A 19523-nucleotide genomic window follows, 5' to 3' on the forward strand; every position below is an offset into this window, starting at 1 on the left:
TCACCACCACAGCACAGCACCTCCATACAGAACAGTTCCATCGCCCTAGAAATTTCTTTGTGAGTCTCCTTTATAGTTTTTTTCTTTTCTTTTCTTCCCCTCCCCCAACCACTGACAACCAGCTGTTCTTGATCCCTATGCTTTTGCATTTTCTGGAATGTCATACAAATAGGCTCCTATAATACGGAGCCTTTTGGATCTGACTTCTTTTACTTAGCAAAATACATCCAAAAATTACACTGTTGCATGAACCAATACCTTGTTCCTGCTTATTGCTGAAAGGTATTCCAGTTTATAGATACACTCCGGACTTTGTTTATCCCTTCACCTGTTGAAGTACACGTTGACTACCGTGGTTTGCCTTTTCACTTTCTTAATGATGTCTGTTGAACAACATGAACTCTTAATTTTAATATACTCCAGTTTATGGATTCTTTCCCCTTAATGATCCATGCTTTTTGTATACTGTTAAAGAATTTTGGCCTCAAGATCATGAAGATGTTCTCCTATGTTTTCTTCAGCAAGTTTTACTATGGGTTTTCCACGTTCCATCTATGATCAATCCAGAATTGATTTTTATGCATGGCATGAAGTAGGGATCAACCTAACACCACTTATGGAAAAGACCTCCCGGGATGCCTGGGTGGCTCAGTTGGTTGGACGACTGCCTTCGGCTCAGGTCATGATCCCGGAGTCCCGGGATCGAGTCCCACATCAGGCTCCCAGCTCCATGGGGAGTCTGCTTCACTCTCTGACCTTCTCCTCGCTCATGCTCTCTCTCACTGTCTCTCTCTCAAATAAATAAATAAAAATCTAAAAAAAAAAAAAAAGAAAAGAAAAGACCTCCCTTTCCCTCACTCTGTTGCAGTGTGATATTTGTTATAAATCAAGTAGTCATACATGTGTGGATCTATTTCCAGAATTTTTATTATGGCCATTGAACTCTCTCCTTGCACTGGTATCCATTACTAAAACTATAGCAAGATCTTGATACCTATTAGTATAAGTTCTTCTGCCTTGTTCCTCTTCTTTAGAATTGTTTTCGACTGTTCTTGGCCCTTTGTGTTTCCAATTTCCATATGAAATTTAGAATCATCTTGTTAATTTCGGCAAAAACATCTAGCTGGAAGACTTTAACTAGAATTGTATTAACTCTGCAGTTCAATTTGGAAAGAAACAACATCTTAATTACACTGAGCCTCCCAATCCATAAATATGGTATATCTGAGGGAAGTTTATAAAGGCACTAAAACACAAATGATTTGTTACAGTATTCTCCCAGGATCTGCTCACCCAATCTTGCCAGACTATGTGAAGTTTTTCGGGCAGCACTTTGCATAGTGAGAGTCTGTGTCGATGACCTCAGGCTCTCACTCAAGACCCAGAAAGGACTGCTTCTTATGTACCCCTTCCAGCTGACACCTCCATCTACTCCTTTCCTTGGCGAATGCTTTACATCTGTTTAAAATTTTAAAAATACAAACATTAATCGTATCCTTTTGGCGAGAGTTGGTAGCAGACAAAATGGACAAATGAAGCATAATTCAAAAACAACAAACACTAAAAATTACGACATTTAATCAGCAATGAGAACTTTTAAGTGCAATAATGCTGTTTGATCCTTTTTAACAAACAAGATCTTAAAAATCAAACTCCTTCGATGACGTCACTGTGGAGTCACTAGCGTATTTCCGTGTGAATTTTTTCCAGCAACCGTAAAAAGCTCCTTTGGACCATGTGCTAGTTGGAGAAATGGTGAGGAGATATTTTTAAGCTAAGTCCAAATATTTTCCCCCTGACTTTCATCTTCAAATCAAATCTCTTGTTCAATAACTTTGAGAGGATCTTTAAAAAAAATGTTAGTTTTTTGGCAGGGACTATGATCTTTTTATTGTCAACAGACTGTAGTTTCTGTTTCAAAAAAAAAAATCCTCAGCATTTGGGGTTTATTTTCATCTTCTTTAGTTTTGTCAGACATAGATGGAAATTGCACTACTGAGTTACCTGTATAAATTTCTATACTGACATGTTTATACTCCCTTGTTCAGAACGCTTTCACACTGGGGTGTGGTGTGATTCTTGAAATGGAAGCCTTGCTTCGTCAGTTGTCATCTTTTTCCTCCTGTGGAGGACTGAAGGGCTTCTAAATGAGTGTGAAATTTAATGCAGGCTATCACTGTCTGGATAGGACCCAAAATTTAGTGGTTCGGATTTCAGATTGTTAAAGCAATAGCAACAGAAATCTGGAACACAGTAAACTGGAACTGGGATCACTCACGAGCCTCGCTCCCTCTCCTGCCTCTCCCCAGCTGTTCTGCGTGCAGGTGGCTGGACCCAGGGACCCAGGGACACCAGCGAAGCTGCCACTTAGCTCAGGGTGGAGAGCAGGGAGAGGAACAGAAGCAGCCTCTTCTGGACCCTTCGAAACTCTCCTCGCAGGCCCTGGCAGCGTCCGTTTGCACAGAGCTGCTGTGTGTGCTAAGGACACCTCGTCACAGGGGAAGTCTGTGCCCTGGGATCTCCCTCCAGGAAGGGATAAAGCAGTGAACCTGGTAGAGGGAGAGGCTGCCATTGTTGGAATGGAGACAGGTCAGGGACATCCTCCTGGCACGTGCCCACTAGGCCTCGCAGAGAACCATACCAACTGCCTCTTGGCCTCCAAGGCCCAGAAACAGCTCTGGTGACCCCGGACCTGCCCTGCTATCTTCTCAGAAATAGCGTCCCCCACTCCTCACTCCAGCCCCTCCACCATTCGCAAGCCTGTGGGCTTCCTGCTGCCCCCCCTTTCTCCTCAGGGCTTCTCCCTCCCGCAGTGTTTGCTCACCTTTTCTCCTCCAGGGCTGCTCCCACTCAGGACGGCCACTACCCACGAGAAGGCTGGACGTGGAGTTCCCACAGGCAGGGGCCACAGTTTTGACTTCAAGCTAGCCTCCATTTTAGCACTTTTTGTCAAAAAAAAAAAATTTTTTTTTTTTCAGTTTAAGTGAGACTTTTAAGACATTTTAATGGTCACATGTTCTGCTTCCTTTTCTTTTATGTTTATCTGCCACAAGGGACCATAGCAGAAACAGTGCTGGACAGATTCAGAAGACCTGGGTCCTAGGCTGAGTGACCTTGGGCAAGTCACTCCTCTTACTCCCCACTCCGAGACCCCTTTTCCACATCTCTGATTTATGAAGGGGTTAGTCTAGACCAGAGATCATTATCTTTGATCATGCCTCCCCAGCAATTAAAAAAAATGGGGAGCATGTACACATAATATGTGTATATTCAAGCTGTCCTTTTACTACAATACCAGTATGTTACGATATGGACATGCAAAATAAAACATTTTAAAGCTAAATATTATATAAACTGAATACACATAAATACCTTAAAAGTAGATTTCCCTTTCATTTATAGAACAAAATTTTTTCATCTCACCATTGTATTGTTGGTTTGTAACTAATAAGATTAGAGTAAGGGAAAGCAGCAGTACATCTGGCTGGATGTACTTCATTATTTTTTTAAAATCTTACTTTAACACTTTGAGATCAAGCCATTCAGGGGTCTGGTTCTAGTTGAGTCTATTTTTAGTGGCTGTCCTAGCTGGTCCAAAGAGAAGAAATGTATCTTTGGCTGCGTGTATTAAATTATGGCCCTCGTTTTCAATCCCATCCACCAATTAAAGGCTTTTTATTGAAATGAAGCTCAAAGATGTCCATCTTCCCTATGTCAGTCAGTGGCTCTTACGAGCTAATTGGAAAAACACTGCATTTTTGTATTTTTAACAAATGGACTCAGCATCCTCTGATGCTCTCCATTTGGATGATTTTCAAACAGATTAGAAAAATCTGTTTCTAATATTTTCAAGTACGCAGATAGAAAGCACGATTGTAGGTGATGCCACACGTTTCCAGCAACAACAATCTGATGTTGAAAATATTCTCTCCAAAGCAGTTCTTTGGAAAAGCAAGCGCTTTTCTCTCTCATTGCTGAAATGATTCACCTCTACCTCGAAGAGTCAGAAGAACCTGAGTTCATTTTTCAGTGGATATCTGCCAACAGTCACTTGTCATCATAAAATGCTCAGCAAATTTGGAACGTTTAACTTTTGGTACAAGAAACATATATAATTCCTCTTAAAGTTTGATGGCTCTTTTAAGTGCTCTGTCAAGAGATAACCAGCAAGCCTCTATGTGTTCAAAAGATGTTCAAAGTCACTTCCCTTCTGATTACAAATCATTGTCTATGTTTTACTGTGCTTTAAATTCTTTTTTTTTTTTTTTAATTAACTACCCATACCAGTGCATCCTGTACTACTCTGTGTACTTCTGGACTTAAACCTTTCGACCGGTGGCCTATGGGAAGTTTTGTGGGGCATCGGTTTCATAGGCGTGGCCATCCCTGCATCCTTACCCAGAATCCTTTTCATCATGGAGCAGCCACTCCCTCAGCGATCACTCCCAGTTTCTCCCATAACTGGTGGTTTCCTTAAAGAAGTAATGTACTATTCAGTCAATATTGCCGTTTTCCATTAGTCTCTCACAGAAATTCTTCATGTATTTTATGATCGAAACAGAATCTAGGAAAACCATGTGAGAAACGTCGGTACTTTCCTTCAACTGTGTAGCTACCTTTCCACGGTGTGGACTTTTTCGTCGCTTATTTCTCTACACCTTCAGCAATATTTCCCCTACATTTTCCGACAGGATCTGTGGTCACTACATTGTGTTCTGTGCACTGTTCTTGCTACCAAAGGCTTCCACACCAACTGCCTTCTTCCCAGCCTCTGGAAGACAAGGGCTCTGTGTGTGTGTGTGTGTGTGTGTGTGTGTGTGTGTGTGTGTGTGTGTAGATAACAGAGTCACGTGACATGGGCCTAAGAGAGAGTGCACTGGCTTCCTAGCAACCATCCCTTCTCCCCACTACTCCCAGCAAAGCCAAGCGTGGAGCTGGGCCCCCAGAGGAGGGAAGATTGCTATCCCATTCCCTGGTTGGATATACGCTTAGGCTCACTGCTCGCTGGTCGCTGATCTCACCACAGGAAATGAGAACTGAAGCCGGGACTTCAGTTATGTCTGACAAGATTCTCACCGTTTCTACTACCCAAGAGAAAAGAACTTGTATTTTAAGCGGCCGAAGTTCTGGCCCTGACATTTCCGGGTCAACCCCCGGCACTTGCATTATAAGCATTATCTTCAATTGTAGTTTCTTTGCAGGAATCTTGTTAAGCCGCCATTTGCGAGAGTTAATTGAGTTAAAATTTGGTCAAGTAATTTGTGAAGCCACTTAGCTAGACCCACGTGACGTGGGACACTTGGTGGGGTAGATGGCCCTTATCAGCACTCGTTTGAGGCCCTCACAGTAAGCTTTCCGGGGTGGGGGGCGGGGGGGGGCGGGGGTGAGAGCGTGGAGGGACAGACACTGTGAGAGCTTGTTTGGAGGTTCTAGCAAGGTGGCCCGGATTCTCCCAGCCCCTGGCCACTCCTGGGACACTAACCCTGTCACCTAGGGACCTTATTTATAATGTCGATTCTTAGGGGTATTAGTTCACTAAGGCTGACAGGACAAAGTACCACAGTTATGGGGCTTAAACAACAGAAGTTGATTGTTCTTTTCTAGAGCCTTGAACAGTTCTAGACCCTTGCAAGTTCTAGAGCCTTGCAAGCTGAGATCAAGGTGTCTGCAGGGTTGGTTTCCTCAGAGGGCTGTGAGGAAGGATTGGCTCCATGCCTCTCTCCTAACTTCTGGAGGCATGCCAGCAGTCCTTGCTCAGCTTGTAGGTGCCTCACACCGATGTCTTCCTTCATCTGCACAGAGTGTTCTCCTGCACTGCGTGTCTCTGTGTCCCAAATTCCCCTTTCAATAAGGACAGAAGTCATACTTGATTAGGGGCCCACCCTACCTCTAGGCCCTCATCTTAACCTATTGTATCTACAAGACCCTGTTTCCAAACGAGGTGGCATTCTGAGGTACTAGGGGTTAAGACTTCAACATACAAATCTGGGGGAAGACACAATTCAGTCATGAAGCTGGGCTACACCGCAGACCTTCTAAAACAGAATCTCTGAGGGTGGGGGCTTGCACTTTATGTTCTTAATAAGGACCTTAGGTACCTTGTTTGCTCACTAAAGCTTGAGAGCTACATGGCCACCTGAGGTGACACAGAATGTTCTCTCTCCCACCTCAAATACAATAGGAGCACCAAATAAAACTAAACCACAGATGTTAATATGTAGCTTAGTTCAAAAGAAATGAGAAATTTTCATGTGCCGTAAAAGGAGAGATCAGAACCAGAGGGCTAAGCATTGGCTGTTGCTGGGAAAACCCTAAGGAGTGTTAGACAAAGATATAGGCCCCTAGAGGAAGTGGGGGGTGGGAGGGACTGCTGGGGCTCAAATACCCTTTAGGGAGGTAATGGGCCCCTCGGGTGCTTGAAGCAGAGGAACCAATCATTTTGCATGAAGCTTGGAGATTTGAAAAGTTACCCTGTCAGTGAAACTCAGTGAAAGGGGGACCAGAAAAATCAACCAGAGTTTGTTTCAACTAATTAAAAATTGGGCAGATTGGTCATTCAGATCTGCTCTGTGAACTCACGGGATCAAATAGTTTTCTTAGCTGAGGTGCATCTAAGAAAAAGAATTTGAGTTGCTTGAGGGGAGGCATGGGGGTCATTCTAGGATACTACAGCAAAGCTGGGACCTGATAAGGCCTGCCAACAGGCAAGGAAGAGTTTAGAACAGGCAGGGCTAGGCCTCTGAGCAATTGGGAGAAAGAAGTAGGTGGGAATGAATTAGCATACTGAAAGCAGAAGAGGGTCCTAGAGAGGAATTCACTATGTTTCTGATAGACAGGGGAGGGCCAGGGAGGAATGAATCTGACATTGAAAGGTCTCCCCACTCCCTCCTCCTCCTCTTTCACAGGTCAACCCTTTCAGAGACCGAATCTGCAAAGTGTTCTCCCACAACGATATGTTCTCCTTTGAGGATGTGCTGGGCATGGCATCTGTGTTCAGTGAGCAGGCCTGTCCCAGCCTGAAGATCGAGTATGCCTTTCGCATCTATGGTGGGTGACTAAGTGGTGCTGATGGGTGGGGGTCAGTGCCGTAGAGTAAATACCAATCTGGAATCCATCAACATTAATTCACCGATGGGATGATGTCCATTGGGATTCACTTGGGTGTTTATGGGTATTAGCATGTTTCTTGAGTTCTGTAGATTTAAAAAAAAAAAAAAATGGTAGTGAACTACTACTTCAGTAGATAGATGGCTTCCCCTCCACGCCGTCAGAGGCAAATGGAAACCACGGGTATTGTATTTTGTGGTAACAGTGTAGATAGGCAAAAGAGAGAGAGAGATGGAAGACTACATATGGGTATGAAGGAGCCATGCTCGTTTTGCAGAAATTGTGAAATTTGAACACCAGCACTAGCTCAGCCACAAAACGGCTGAGAAATCTTGGACAAATCATTTAATCACTCTGGGCCTCAGTTTCATCATCTTTAAAATGAGGTTTTTGAGAGAGATCATATCTGAGGTCTATGACAGTTTTTGGTCTCTAGTTTTGCCTGGGGTAGTCATAAGATACTGCAAAAGTTCTGCTCTTCAGGGGGCTCATGTCCCCTTAGCTGAGATGCCTGGAGTTCTCAAAAGAAATTAAAAGGAAAGAAACAAAGAAATCTTGGAAATCCTTCAAACAGACCATGTACAAGGCTTTAAGCTCATTGTGACAACTCTTTGGCCCCAAAGGACTTGTACATTCAGGCTTGCATAGTTTGGCATTTCATATGCTCTCCCTTCCAGCCAGATCCTCCCTGTCCCTACACAGTGGACACCATCTTATTCTTGCTTTGCCCAAATGGACTGGGATAAAATGGAGTGGGGGAGTTTTAAGCCTGATGCACCTCTGAGGTTTCAGTTTTCTCATCTGTAAAAAGGACTTAATGGTATTTTTGTTAGCCCTATGTCCTCAAGCTTAGTATCCAGTAATAGCTGAGTGTCTATCATACTGTCATTTCCACAGAGAGCAACTACAAACTCAAATATATATGTATATTTGGGCCCCTGGGTGGCTCTGTCAGTTAAGTTTCTTCCTTTGGCTTTGATCATGATCCCAGGGTCCTGGGATTGAGTTCTGAGTTGGGCTCCCTGCTCAGTGGGGAGCCTGCTTCTCCCTCTTCCTCTGCCCCTACTTGGTTCATTCTGTCTCTCTCCAATAAATAAATAAAATCACATATACCATATGTGGTTTATATACATGATATTTATTTATCAACAGTCTGATGGCACTAATGGTACCAGAAGCAGAGAGTTGAGACTTAGAAGAAAGAAATCATACTGAATGGACCCCTCCCCCTTTTTACAAACTTTTTTAGCCTAAAGGTGGCTTTCAGTGAGGGACATCACACAGGACTGATAGAAACCTTGAACTCTTTCTGACTTAAAGAATCAGAGAGTTTGGGACAATTTTCTCCTGAAAAGTGAAAAGAAGGGGGAGACCGTGAAAGAAAGCCAGAGAAGGGAGCCCAACATCTGTGTATGAACTATGCCCAGATCTCTAAACCATATATACAAGGGAAAACTCAAAGCAGCTCAGGTAGATAACAGAACTGAGATTTGAGTGGCCACAGCATTTTAACAAGTTCCCTCTGTGACAGGGTTTGCACTTTAAGTCCTGTCAATTGCCTGATAGAATTAAAATTAAAAAAAAAAAAAATCAGCACTCTTTGGAGGAACATAACAGAATCCAGAGTTTTTACAATAAATCATTTATAACGTCTAAGATACAATCCAAAATTATTCAATATACAAAAATTTTAGAAAACCAGAAATGTCTGATCTACAATCTGAAACTATTCAATAGACAATTAAAAAATAAAACTGATATGGTCTCAAGAATGGAGCCTGACTCTGACATGACCCAGATGTTGGAATTAGCTGACAAGGCTCTTAAAACAGCTACTAACCCTTGGCCAGTGAGGTAAAAGAAATTCATAATGAAAGAAACAGTAGGAATTCTCCACAGAGAAACAGAAACTATAAGAAATAATCAAATGGAAAATATGAAAGTGAAAAATAAAATATCTAAAATAAAAATACATTGGATGGGCTTAACAGGAGAATTGAGATGACAGAGGAAAGAGTCAGAAACCTGAAGATAGTTCAGTATAAATAACCTAATCTGAAGAATGGGAGGGAAAGAATTAATGGGGAAGAAAAGATATTTGAAGAAGGAATGGCCCCACACGTCCTACATTTGATACAAGACACACATTTATAATGAACTTCAAGCAGAGTTAAGTACAAATGAAATCACATACCCAAATTTAATTGGCTTCGTGGTCCTCAGCTGTTCACTAGTCATCCTCTTTCCTTACCCCAGGTACTTCTGGGGATCCCTAGGGAGGTCTAGGACTTGTACCGCAGAGCACTTGCTATTTTGCCCCCAGCCACTTCTGTCTCCTGTCAGTACCCTTCTGGATGGGCAGCTCTTCCCAAATCAGAGTGCTGGCCCAGGAACAGGGATCTCATCTTAGCCAAGAGTCTTTAGTTGGCCAGTAACAGGGACTTATCTGTGTAAAAGGCAACAGATGAAGAACAGCAATATGTTCATTTTCCATTGCTGTGTAATAAATTACCACAAATCTAGTGGATGTAGACAACATGTTTATAATCTCACAGTCTCCGTGGTCTAGGAGTCTGGCATAGCTTATATGTGTCCTCTCCTAGATATCACAGGGCTCTGTCTGGGCTGCCTGTAACTGGGGAGAAATCCACTTACAAGCTCACTCTGGTTGTTGACAAGTGCATTTCTTTGTGTCTGTGGAGCTTAGAGCCCTGGCTTCCTGCTGGCTATCTGCTGGAGGCTGCCCTCAGTTTCCAGAGGCTGACATATGCTCCTTGCCACATGGGCCTCCCCTGACACAGCCACTTGCTTCTTCAAAGACAGCCAGAGAGAGAGTCTCTTGGGTGCGTATGCTGGTAAGAGCGTCTCATAACACTGTAGTCACAGAAGTAACATCCCATCACTGTTGTCAGATTCTCCTGGTGAGATGTAAGTCACAGTTCCCTTCCACACAAAAGGGACATGGAGATTATATATGCATAAGCACCAAGAGGGGCAGATATGGGGGGAGGAGGGCTCTAAAGTTTGTCCATTGCAATGTAACATGGGACCATGGGGAAACCAAAGCAGCCTCGCAAGGATGCGGGGGACAAGTGGTCAGGCAGTGAGGCAGCTGCTGTCTGTTTTTCTCTCTATGGCTGCCAGGTCTATCCTCTCCGCTTCTCTCTCTGCATTTGCTCTTCCTGCGGACTTTCCTGCTTCTGTGCCCATGGGTCAAAGAGGAACACCCTGGTCCCCCATTTTCTCAGGAGAGGCCGATGGCTCCGCCAAACCCATGATCTTGGTTGGGTCAACAGCCTGTCCAACCAGCCCAAAAGCTGCAGAGTCACGGAACAGACACAGCTCCAGAGGCCCACTGCTGGGGGTGGGGACACTTCTCAGAGATGGTAAAGTGTGGGCTGAGCAGATGTTCCCAAAGATGTCTGCCTCAGCTGTCTTTCCCTGGTTTCCCGAGCTAAACAAACAAAAACACCCCAACCTTCAGGGAAGCTACAAGAACAGCAGGTTCTCTTCAGGCTTCAAGGCACAGTAGCCAAACTGTGTTCGGCTGAGATGTGAGAAGAATGTCCTCACTCCCAAGAGGTCAGACTGAGCGCCTGAGGTCCGGTAAGGGACCAGATACCCCCTGTCCCCCACGCTGTCCTTGTGTCCTCCTCCAGCCCCTCTCTGCAGGCCCCCTTGACAGATTTCCTTCCTCCTTGAGCTCCAGCCCCTAAACATAAAGCACAAAGCCTTCATGCAAATCAGCTGTGCAAATAGACGCCCGGGGACTCATAAACTCCAAGGCTTCCTCAGATACACCCAGACAAATCTGAATTCTCTTTGGGTTCAGAAGATTTGTTGCCTCACAGAGCTGTCAGCAGGATTAGGGACGGGATACGTGACTCTCTGAGCGCGGCGCTTGGCGCGTGGGAGCTGCTCAGTACATTGAGGTGGTAATGGTAGACGTGAGGGCAGAAGGAGGAAGAGAAAGGAAAAGAAAATGGCGATGGCCCTGGTGCTTCTTCTTTGGCAAAGTCCAGAGACTTAACTCGATGCTCTAATTCCTTGGTCCTCCGCGCATGGCCCATGCACCAGCAGCAACATTGCCAGGAATGAGGAATCTCCAGCCCCCCGCACACAGGCCACTTCAGGGCCCGTGTTAACAAGACCCCCAGCTGGGTCCTCCACATCCTAACATTTGGGAGACATTGCTCTAACTCACCGGTCCTCAAACGGGACTGCACACTACAGTCATCTGGGGACCCAAGACCCACGGCTGCTTGGGCCCCCACTGTGCAGGTCTGATGTAGGGGTGCTGGGTGGGCCCCGGCTGGTGGGCTTTTTCAAGCTCCCCGGGGAATTCTCGAGTGCAGCGGAGTTTCGGAGCTACTGTGCCGGTTCGGCTTCCATTCAGTCATATGGAAGTGCCCATGTTTTTAAAAAAGAGAGAAAAAAAGCCTGGAATTAGGCTCTGCAGAGCCAGAAAGAAGTAGGCAACAGTCTGCCTCCTTCAAGCCCCCTAATCTGCCACCTGTAGTATGGGACTGTGGTTTTTACCATCACAAGACGGTTTCTGTGCCTATAGGCTTCTCACCTTCATTCCAGGCAGTAGGAAAAAAGGATGGGAGGAGGGATAGGAACCAAGTGAACGTTTGAAGGCACCGATGAAGTTGACTCTTCAACTTCATCTTAACAAGCTTCCTTGGATGCCCCACTCAGCAGCTTTGGACTGCTTTGTCCAGAACTATGCCACGTAGCCACAGATAGCTGCAAGGGAGACTGGAAAGCTGGGTGTTTTAGTTTTTTGTTTTTTTTTTTTTTAAGATTTTATTTATTTATTTGACAGAGAGAGATCACAAGTAGGCAGAGAGGCAGGCAGAGAGAGAGAGAGGAGGAAACAGGCTCCCTGCTGAGCAGAGAGCCCGGTGCGGGACTCGATTCCAGGACCCCGAGATCATGACCTGAGCCGAAGGCAGCGGCTTAACCCACTGAGCCACCCAGGCGCCCGGAAAGCTGGGTGTTTTAAGTTGAAGACGGTGTCACCCTGGACAGGAATTGCACTGTTGTTGGTAGGAAGGCGAGGCAGGAGGGGGTGGTTATCTGTCAAGAATCCAGCACTGTGCATGTACCTACCTGCTAGGTTCCAGTTTCTGGATGTTCCTGGCCTCCAACAGATTCATCCCCCCCCCCCTCTCTAGAGGGACTTGCACCTGTCAGAGACCGACCCCAGGCCCTGCCTTCCTGCTCCCATCAGCCCGACTGCCACCAGATGTGAATGACCTTCTGGCAGGGGCCAGAGCGCCCCCGGGGAGAGCTTGCCACACCACCCCAAGACCCGACCCGGGACTGAGGGCTGGGAGAGGCAGGCTCCGTTCTCCTAGAAATGATGGTGAGAAGCGTGCCTTTTGTCACTCAGCCAACATGGGCTGATTTCTGTAAAACGACTTTGTAAATTGCAAGGAGTCACATGACAGGGAGGTTAGGATGATGATGGCAAGAGTGTTCTCCCCGATTCTCCAAGCTTTCTCTAACCTTCCTGTTGTTGGGGAAACAGCAAGAGGTAGGCCCTCCCCCATTCTCAGAACGGCCCCAAGACTGCAGGTCTGAGACGGCTGAGGCTGCCGGGGCTGGCCAGTCGCCCAGAGTGCCCAGCCCCCACTCCTTTCCCAGTCGGCTGTGCCCTTGCACCCCCCAAGGAGGGGAACTGTCCAGGACTACATTCTACTCCAGCAAATTATTCTGTCTTCAGATGGCCTGGGACCAAAGCCATGTCACTTTGCTGCAGTCTCCGCATACGGGAGCTGGGCCAGCAGGACGCCTGGGGACACTGCGGGGTCTCGGGGAGAGGCTGCGGAGCTTCTTACCAGCAGTGCAGTGTCACTGCGGCTGCCCCCTCCCTCTAGTCCCGGTGCTGGTCCCTCCGCCCCTCCACCTGCTCCCAGCCCTCACCCACAATGTGAGATAGCAAAGCTGTGCAGGAGAGTCTTGGAGGAACATCTCAGGCCTTAGCCTCCAGGTCCTGGGGCTAATAAACAGTTGGTCAGGGGAGAGCCACCTGCTTAAGGACTGGGGTGCTGAGTTAGAATTCCTGCCTCCATATCCTATCGGGGGGAACAGAGGCAAAGTTCTGGGCTCTACCCCTGTAGGATTCAGTGACCTCAGCACACCTGCTCCTCCATTCCAGGGCCAACATAGCTCTGGATTCCATTCTTTAAAGCGAGAGATTACACAGTTTCCAAAGGTTGGCATTTTCAGTATTTAATATCCTCAAGTGACACAGAATTGAGCTTCTACTCTACCTAATGAACGTCTTCTGTAGCGAGCATTTTCTATGTTCCAAGCTCTGTGCCAGACGACTTCCATGCATTTTCTTATTTAATTTTCACACCAACACTCTGGAGGCGCTGCTATCTATTTTATGGATGAGGAAACAGAGGCTCAGATCGTGCATTAGTTTGGGTTAAATTTGGTTGCAAATGGCAGGGGACCCTCAGGGGTTTACACAAGATGGCTTCCAAGATCTCCAGCAACGACGTGTTATTTCTCTAACGTGTAGAATCCCAGAAGCAGTTGTCCTTGGTGGTTCTACAGTGGCTGGGATGTAGGTTTCTCCTTGGTGTCCCCTTATCCTCCATTCCCAAGGTGGCCTCAAGGTCACGAAGAAGGTATAGCCTTCTCTTTAAAGACATTCCCAGAAGTTTGCTGGTGCCTCTTTCTCTTATATCTCACTGGCGAGATCTCAAATATGGGGTCACATCGAGCAGCAAGAGAGGCTGGAAAATAGAGTGTAGTGTTCATTTTAGATGGTCATAAACCCAGCTGAAAATTGGCTGCTTCATTATGATATGAGCAGTTATGAGCGATTCAGAGCACAGACTGCCCACAGAGCTGGACTACCTGGGTTTACCACTGTCTCCATCATTTATCAACGTGTGACTTTGGATAGTTCACGTGTTCACTGTCTCAACAAATATTCAGTGAGCGCTTACTCTGTTGCAGGCACTGTTCTAGGAGCTGGGGATGCAATAGTGACCCAAAAACACTAAACTTTCTGCCCTTGAGGAATTTACCTCCTAGTGGAGAGAAATAAAGGAGCTAATGGGTAAAACATACAGTGTGTCAGGTAGTATGGGGCGCTAGGAGAAAAATAAAGCAGGGAATGGGATAGAAAGTGCAATTTTAGCATGTTCTGGTAAGAACCTGGCATTTAAATGAAGACCTTACGGATCTCTGGGAGGGTGTTCCAGGGAGGGGAAGCACAGTGCAAAGGCCCCGAGGCAGGATCATGGGGAGGTCATCAGGCTGTGTCCACTGTCTCTCCATGGGGGAGCTGGGAGGGTCTGCTGACATCTTAGTCATGGGGAGCAAGGCAAGGACATGGTCAAGGATGATTCCAAGCTTATTGGCCATTACCCATTTGCTAAGAAGGGGACAGCTGAGTGCAACAGGTTTGGGGCCAGGGAGGAGCGGGGCACGGCAAGAGTTTGGGTTTCGAGCTCTTGAACTTGAGGGACCTATAAGACCTCCAAGTGGAGAGGACAAAAAGGCCTGTGGATGGACACGCTCCCGGAGGTCAGAAGAAGCCCAGGTTGGACACAGATATTTAAAGGCAAGAGGCTGAACTGAGACTGAGAAAGTGGGTATGGTTATTCAATCTCGGTGCACCTCACTGTCCTCGTCTGTGTTATGAGGACTAAATGCAGTAGAAGAGAAAGCACTTAGATCATTGCCGGGCACATCTGTTTGTTGTGGGGGCGTTGTACCTGCCTAAGCTTACTGCTCTTACTTACTCATCATGGCTGATGAGCAGTGTGGGGGCTGCGCTGGGGGTTCTAGAAGAGGCAGGGGCCATGCTGGGGGTTCTAGAAGAGGTAGGGGCCATGCTGAGGTTCCCAGAGGCAGCAGGGGCATTCTCCCAGAGAGCCTCCCTCAGCATCCATGGCTCTATATAGTTCAGCCCGCCTTCCACACTTAACCTTGGTCTCACTCTCCCAGAGCTCCAAGCCACTGTTCCCCACAACCCAGACTGATCACTCTCGTGCTGTTCCTTCTCCGCCACTATCCCTAGTGACCCTGGCACCTCCTCCGGTTTCCATCTCCGGAAGCCCAAACCCTTTAATCCTTCTCTGACGCCTCTTCCTCCAAGAAGTCTTCCTCATTCACACCCCCAACCCCAATCAGACATGAACTTGCCCATCTGGAAACCCTTGGAACCCTTGGGAGGCCTGTTCCTTTCTCCCTGGAGCCAAGCTACTCAGGTGCCCAGCAGTCTCCCCTTGCACCTCCAGACTGGGAGCTCCATGCAGACTGGTACCAGTCTGGTCTATCTGTGCCCTGAGGTCTGGCTCAGGGAAGGGCACCCAGCAGGCATCCAACTGTCTGCCGAGGGCGAATGGTGAGGTGGTGGCAAGAAGCAGATGCAGTTACAGGGAAACAAGGCAGCCCTGGGCCCCTGGTGCCGACGAGAGCAAGGCTCATGCCAGGAGGACGGGCCCCATGTTAGAAGCTGCAGGAGCGCGAGGAGGGAACCAGCCTGGGCCTGAGGGTGTCGGGAGACTTCACAGGGAGGCACAGGAGAGTAGGCACACTGTGAAGTCAGAGCATCCAGGGCTTGGAGGAAAAAGAGGAGGGCACTCCGGGCAGGGGGCTGCCTTCTGCAAAGGCTGGGGGTAGAAGCACTCCAGGCCAGTAGAGATGGCTTGCCGCAGACACTGAAAGGCCCAAGGGCACCCCTTCCAAGGCTCCTCTGTAGGGAACTGGGTTAAACACACCCGGCGTCGGGGAAAGAGGTCCACTGTGCAGGGGGCTTGTGTAATGCCCATATTTTGTTGTTGACATACGGTATTCTAGTAGTTTCATAGGAATGACCACATTTTTTAACTCAAAAAGGAGGACTCTTCAAGATCTGACAAGGGTCAGGGCGCTCGCTGGAGTGGACACTGGGCACTGTCCTCGGTGTGAGTGGGGGAGGTGCTCAGGTCACCCTCCGCAAGGCCAGGAGCAGGGATTCATGCGCAGGTCCAGGCGTCCGTCTGCTCATCCGTAATCCCCGCTTCCGGCCACCAAACTGCCTAATGGCTTATGTGGTCTGAGGTGGAGATTTCCCTAGCACGGTGGGTGACGCGGGTTTGGGGACCAGCCTAGCTGGGTCCGAGTCCCACCTTGCGCTTACCGGCAGTGTGGGCCGACATCTCACACCTCCGAGCCTCAGTGTCCTTTTGGCAAAGTGAGACTCATAAAAGGTCAGTTGTGAAGATTCAGTGACTGAAACCAGGTGGGCGGTGGGTTCTGTGGGGCCATGGTTCCCTGGCCTGAGGGAGGCTGAGGAAGCCCCCTCTTCCTCTCACACTTGGCCTCCCCTTCACAGACTTTAATGAGAATGGCTTCATCGACGAGGAGGACCTGCAGAGGATTGTCTTCCGACTGCTCAACAGCGACGACGTGTCCGAGGACCTGCTGGCTGACCTCACGAGCCACGTGTGTGCCTGGAACCACACGGGCTGGGTCGGGCCGGGACATCCTCCAAAGCCCCCGGGTGGCAGGCAGGGTGGGGTGCCCTGACGGATGGGCACATGGCTGGAGGCAACTATCCCCCAAGTTTCTCTCTTTCCTCCAAGGTCCATCCTTCCAGCGTCCCCAAGAGCAGGTGTCCAAGCCATCTATGCCAAGGGCCCCTCCCACCCACATGGCGGTCACTGCAGGCAGGTGGCCCGACAACGGCTTAGCCTCAGAGGGACACATCCCCACGTCCCCTTTCCCATGTTATTGCAGATGTCCTAGAGTGACAGTCCAAAGTGTGACAGGACATGAAGGCAGCCTCATGAGTCTGTTTGTCCTAAGACCATGGGAACCTTCAAGTGCTTGAGGTCTGGATTGACACTAGAAGCAAAGATGAAACTGTGGGAGGTCATCGCTGCCTCCTTGACCTGACTTGGCTCCTTGCAGTACGAGCCCCTGCCTGTGATTGGATACAGGTGTGCGTGGGGTGTCACTGCTTTCACCTCCACACCCATTTTCACTGCCTAGCTGGAGGCATGAAGGACACTCTTCCCATGATGAGACCAGCCCATGAGGCTCCAGACCACAGTGCACATGACCTTATCTCTGCATCTCCATGTCTTTGTCTGGGGTGGGGAGTGGCAAGGGGGGTGGGGAGAACATCTGCCTTACTGCCTCCCCCCACGGAGGTTGGGGGACTCACATGCTAGTGAAGCACCTAGCTGAGAGCCTGGCCTATAGTAACACTTGGCATGAGACGTTCTCCCTTCTCCCTGCGACCCCGTGTCATTTTCTCATACCGGGCTCCTCGCTGCTATCTGGCTTTTTCTACACCCCTGGCCAGGTCCTGAATGAGTCAGATCTGGACAACGACAACATGCTATCTTTCTCGGAGTTTGAACATGCGATGGCCAAGTCTCCAGACTTCATGAAGTAAGGTGTTCTGGATTGGGGGTGGGGGGACAGGAAGTGCCCACCACAGTTGGGGGTGGGGCAGGAAGAGCCAATAAAGCGCCCCAGTCTTTCTAAGGAGGTCATGAGTCTCCAGGGTCCTTTGCCGATGCTTTCAGAATCAGCAAACCTGGAGCTTCGGTGAAATTAGGTAACCGAAATTTCTAACCTTTAGAAAGAGGGAGTGGGGTTTAACCAGCAAAGACAAGATGACATTCCAGGCTCTGCAAATGACGTGGGTGGCCCTGACTTCAGATGCTGGCTATCTAGAGGTGGCACACACGGGTCTTCCCCTAGGTCCAGGGGGCTCCAGGACTGACTGGCAGGTGGCCTTTGCCATTGCCCGTCCTGCTCCCCTGCCCCTCAACTCCAGAGGTCACTGGGAGTCGGGGATTTGCATGGGTGTGTGAAGATGCTGGTCACAGAGTATTTCCAAACCTTGTTTCATGCAGAAGGGACATTAAATTGTCTTCTATCTTCTTACAGACACCCTAGAGACAACTGGCCATCTCCATATTGCCCTGGCCATGTTTAATGGTCTTGTTTGGATCCTTCCAGTTATGGGAAAAGCATATCACCCCACCCCACCCCAAGAGGCAGCCCATTCATGATCCAAGAGCCCTGTTAGAAGGCCCTTCTTGGGAGCAGTGGACTTCTGTTTGCCGGTGTCTGCTGCTCCTGGGCCCTCTTCTGCCCTTGGTCTCATAGTCTCGGTGAATTTGATAGCAAAGCATGGCCGCCATGATGGTTTAACCAACCAATCAGAAAAAGAACAAAGCACTAGACCTCAGGGAGTACCTGGTCAGGAATGGAAGACGGTGCATTCTCTCTCTTCTCCATACCCAGAGCCTCTGCCTCTCTCCTCATCTCCTCTGCACTCAGCTCAGCCTGCAGACAGGAAACCTCTCCTGTGTCAGACAGGAGGCCAGTTATGGCCTCCCAGCAGATGTCGGTCGCTCCTAGTAGTATCTCTCAGCTCTGACTCCAGATTGGGTCAGGTGTTCACCCCTCTTCTAATCACGTGGCGGGAGGAGAGGGTTCTCCAGGCCGTCCTGGCCGCTGGGGGGCCCATGTGTGGGCATACCCTCTGACAGACAGCCCACACTTAGAACCACCCCAACTAAGGGTAATTCCTCTTCTTCCAGAACAGCCCAGCACATAATAGAGGTCAAAATCCTGTCCTTCTTGTCTTTTTCTTTGCATCTCTCCTGTTTCTTTCCATTGGTTTTTGGCGCCACGAGGTTCTGAAACCCTTTGCTTTCTGGTGATGCTAAAAGGAGGAGAAGGCTTTGGGGGAGTTTGCAATAGCTGCAAACTGGCCATGCCAGAGAGAGGGATGAGAGGGTGCCACTAGGACCACTATGAACCTGGAAATTGGAGGGCACTTTAGATCTGTAGTTCAGGGTGGCTTCATGGGATGCTTTCTCACAGCTCCTTTCGGATTCACTTCTGGGGATTTTGATGTGGCCGTACCTGATCTGGCGGCCTCAAGGACCACCACTGGAACTTGGAATTCAGTCCCCTCCAGGCACTGGGGAACTCTGGTCAGAAGTATGACTTGGTCCCCATCGTCCCCTCACTTCTAGACCATTGTTTATTCAATAAAGCAAAACAAAACCTTTCCCTTGCCTCATCAGTTCATTTTTTGAATACAGGATCACACAGAAGTAATTTTTATTAAGCACTGCTCATTCCAGGGCTTAAGTTTGCCGATGACACCAGGCTAGCTGGGATGACCAGACTTTTAGAGGACAGGGTCCAAATCCCAACCGCCTCACAGCAGGAAAAAGGCCAAATGAGATGAAGTTTACGCAGAAAATCCACAACATTCCCTTCTTCCCCTGGAGCTACCTGACAGCATCTCTCCTGCCAACTGCACGGAGTCATGTTGGGCAGCGGTCATTCCAGCTGGTGCCTGGCTTCCTGGTCCTTGTCATGGGAGAAGACATCTAGGACCCACTTTGCACCCCCAGGCCCCAGGATGC

The 19523-nt window shown here is 48.3% G+C and overlaps 1 protein-coding gene across 1 annotated transcript in view; it reads left to right on the forward strand.

Annotated features, from left to right (window-relative positions):
• CIB4 (calcium and integrin binding family member 4) overlaps positions 1 to 19140 on the forward strand; it is a 49210-nt gene extending 30070 nt beyond the window's left edge. Inside the window, exons 4-7 of the mRNA XM_059134198.1 lie at positions 6906 to 7047; positions 16457 to 16566; positions 17432 to 17520; positions 18970 to 19140. Of these exons, the coding sequence (XP_058990181.1) occupies positions 6906 to 7047; positions 16457 to 16566; positions 17432 to 17520; positions 18970 to 19000 (372 nt within the window). The 3' untranslated portion in view covers positions 19001 to 19140. The remainder of the gene's footprint in view (positions 1 to 6905; positions 7048 to 16456; positions 16567 to 17431; positions 17521 to 18969) is intronic.
• The last annotated feature ends 383 nt before the right edge of the window (positions 19141 to 19523 follow it).

This window comes from Mustela lutreola, chromosome 9 (assembly GCF_030435805.1).
Source record: "Mustela lutreola isolate mMusLut2 chromosome 9, mMusLut2.pri, whole genome shotgun sequence".
NCBI classification, from domain to species: Eukaryota; Metazoa; Chordata; class Mammalia; order Carnivora; family Mustelidae; genus Mustela; species Mustela lutreola.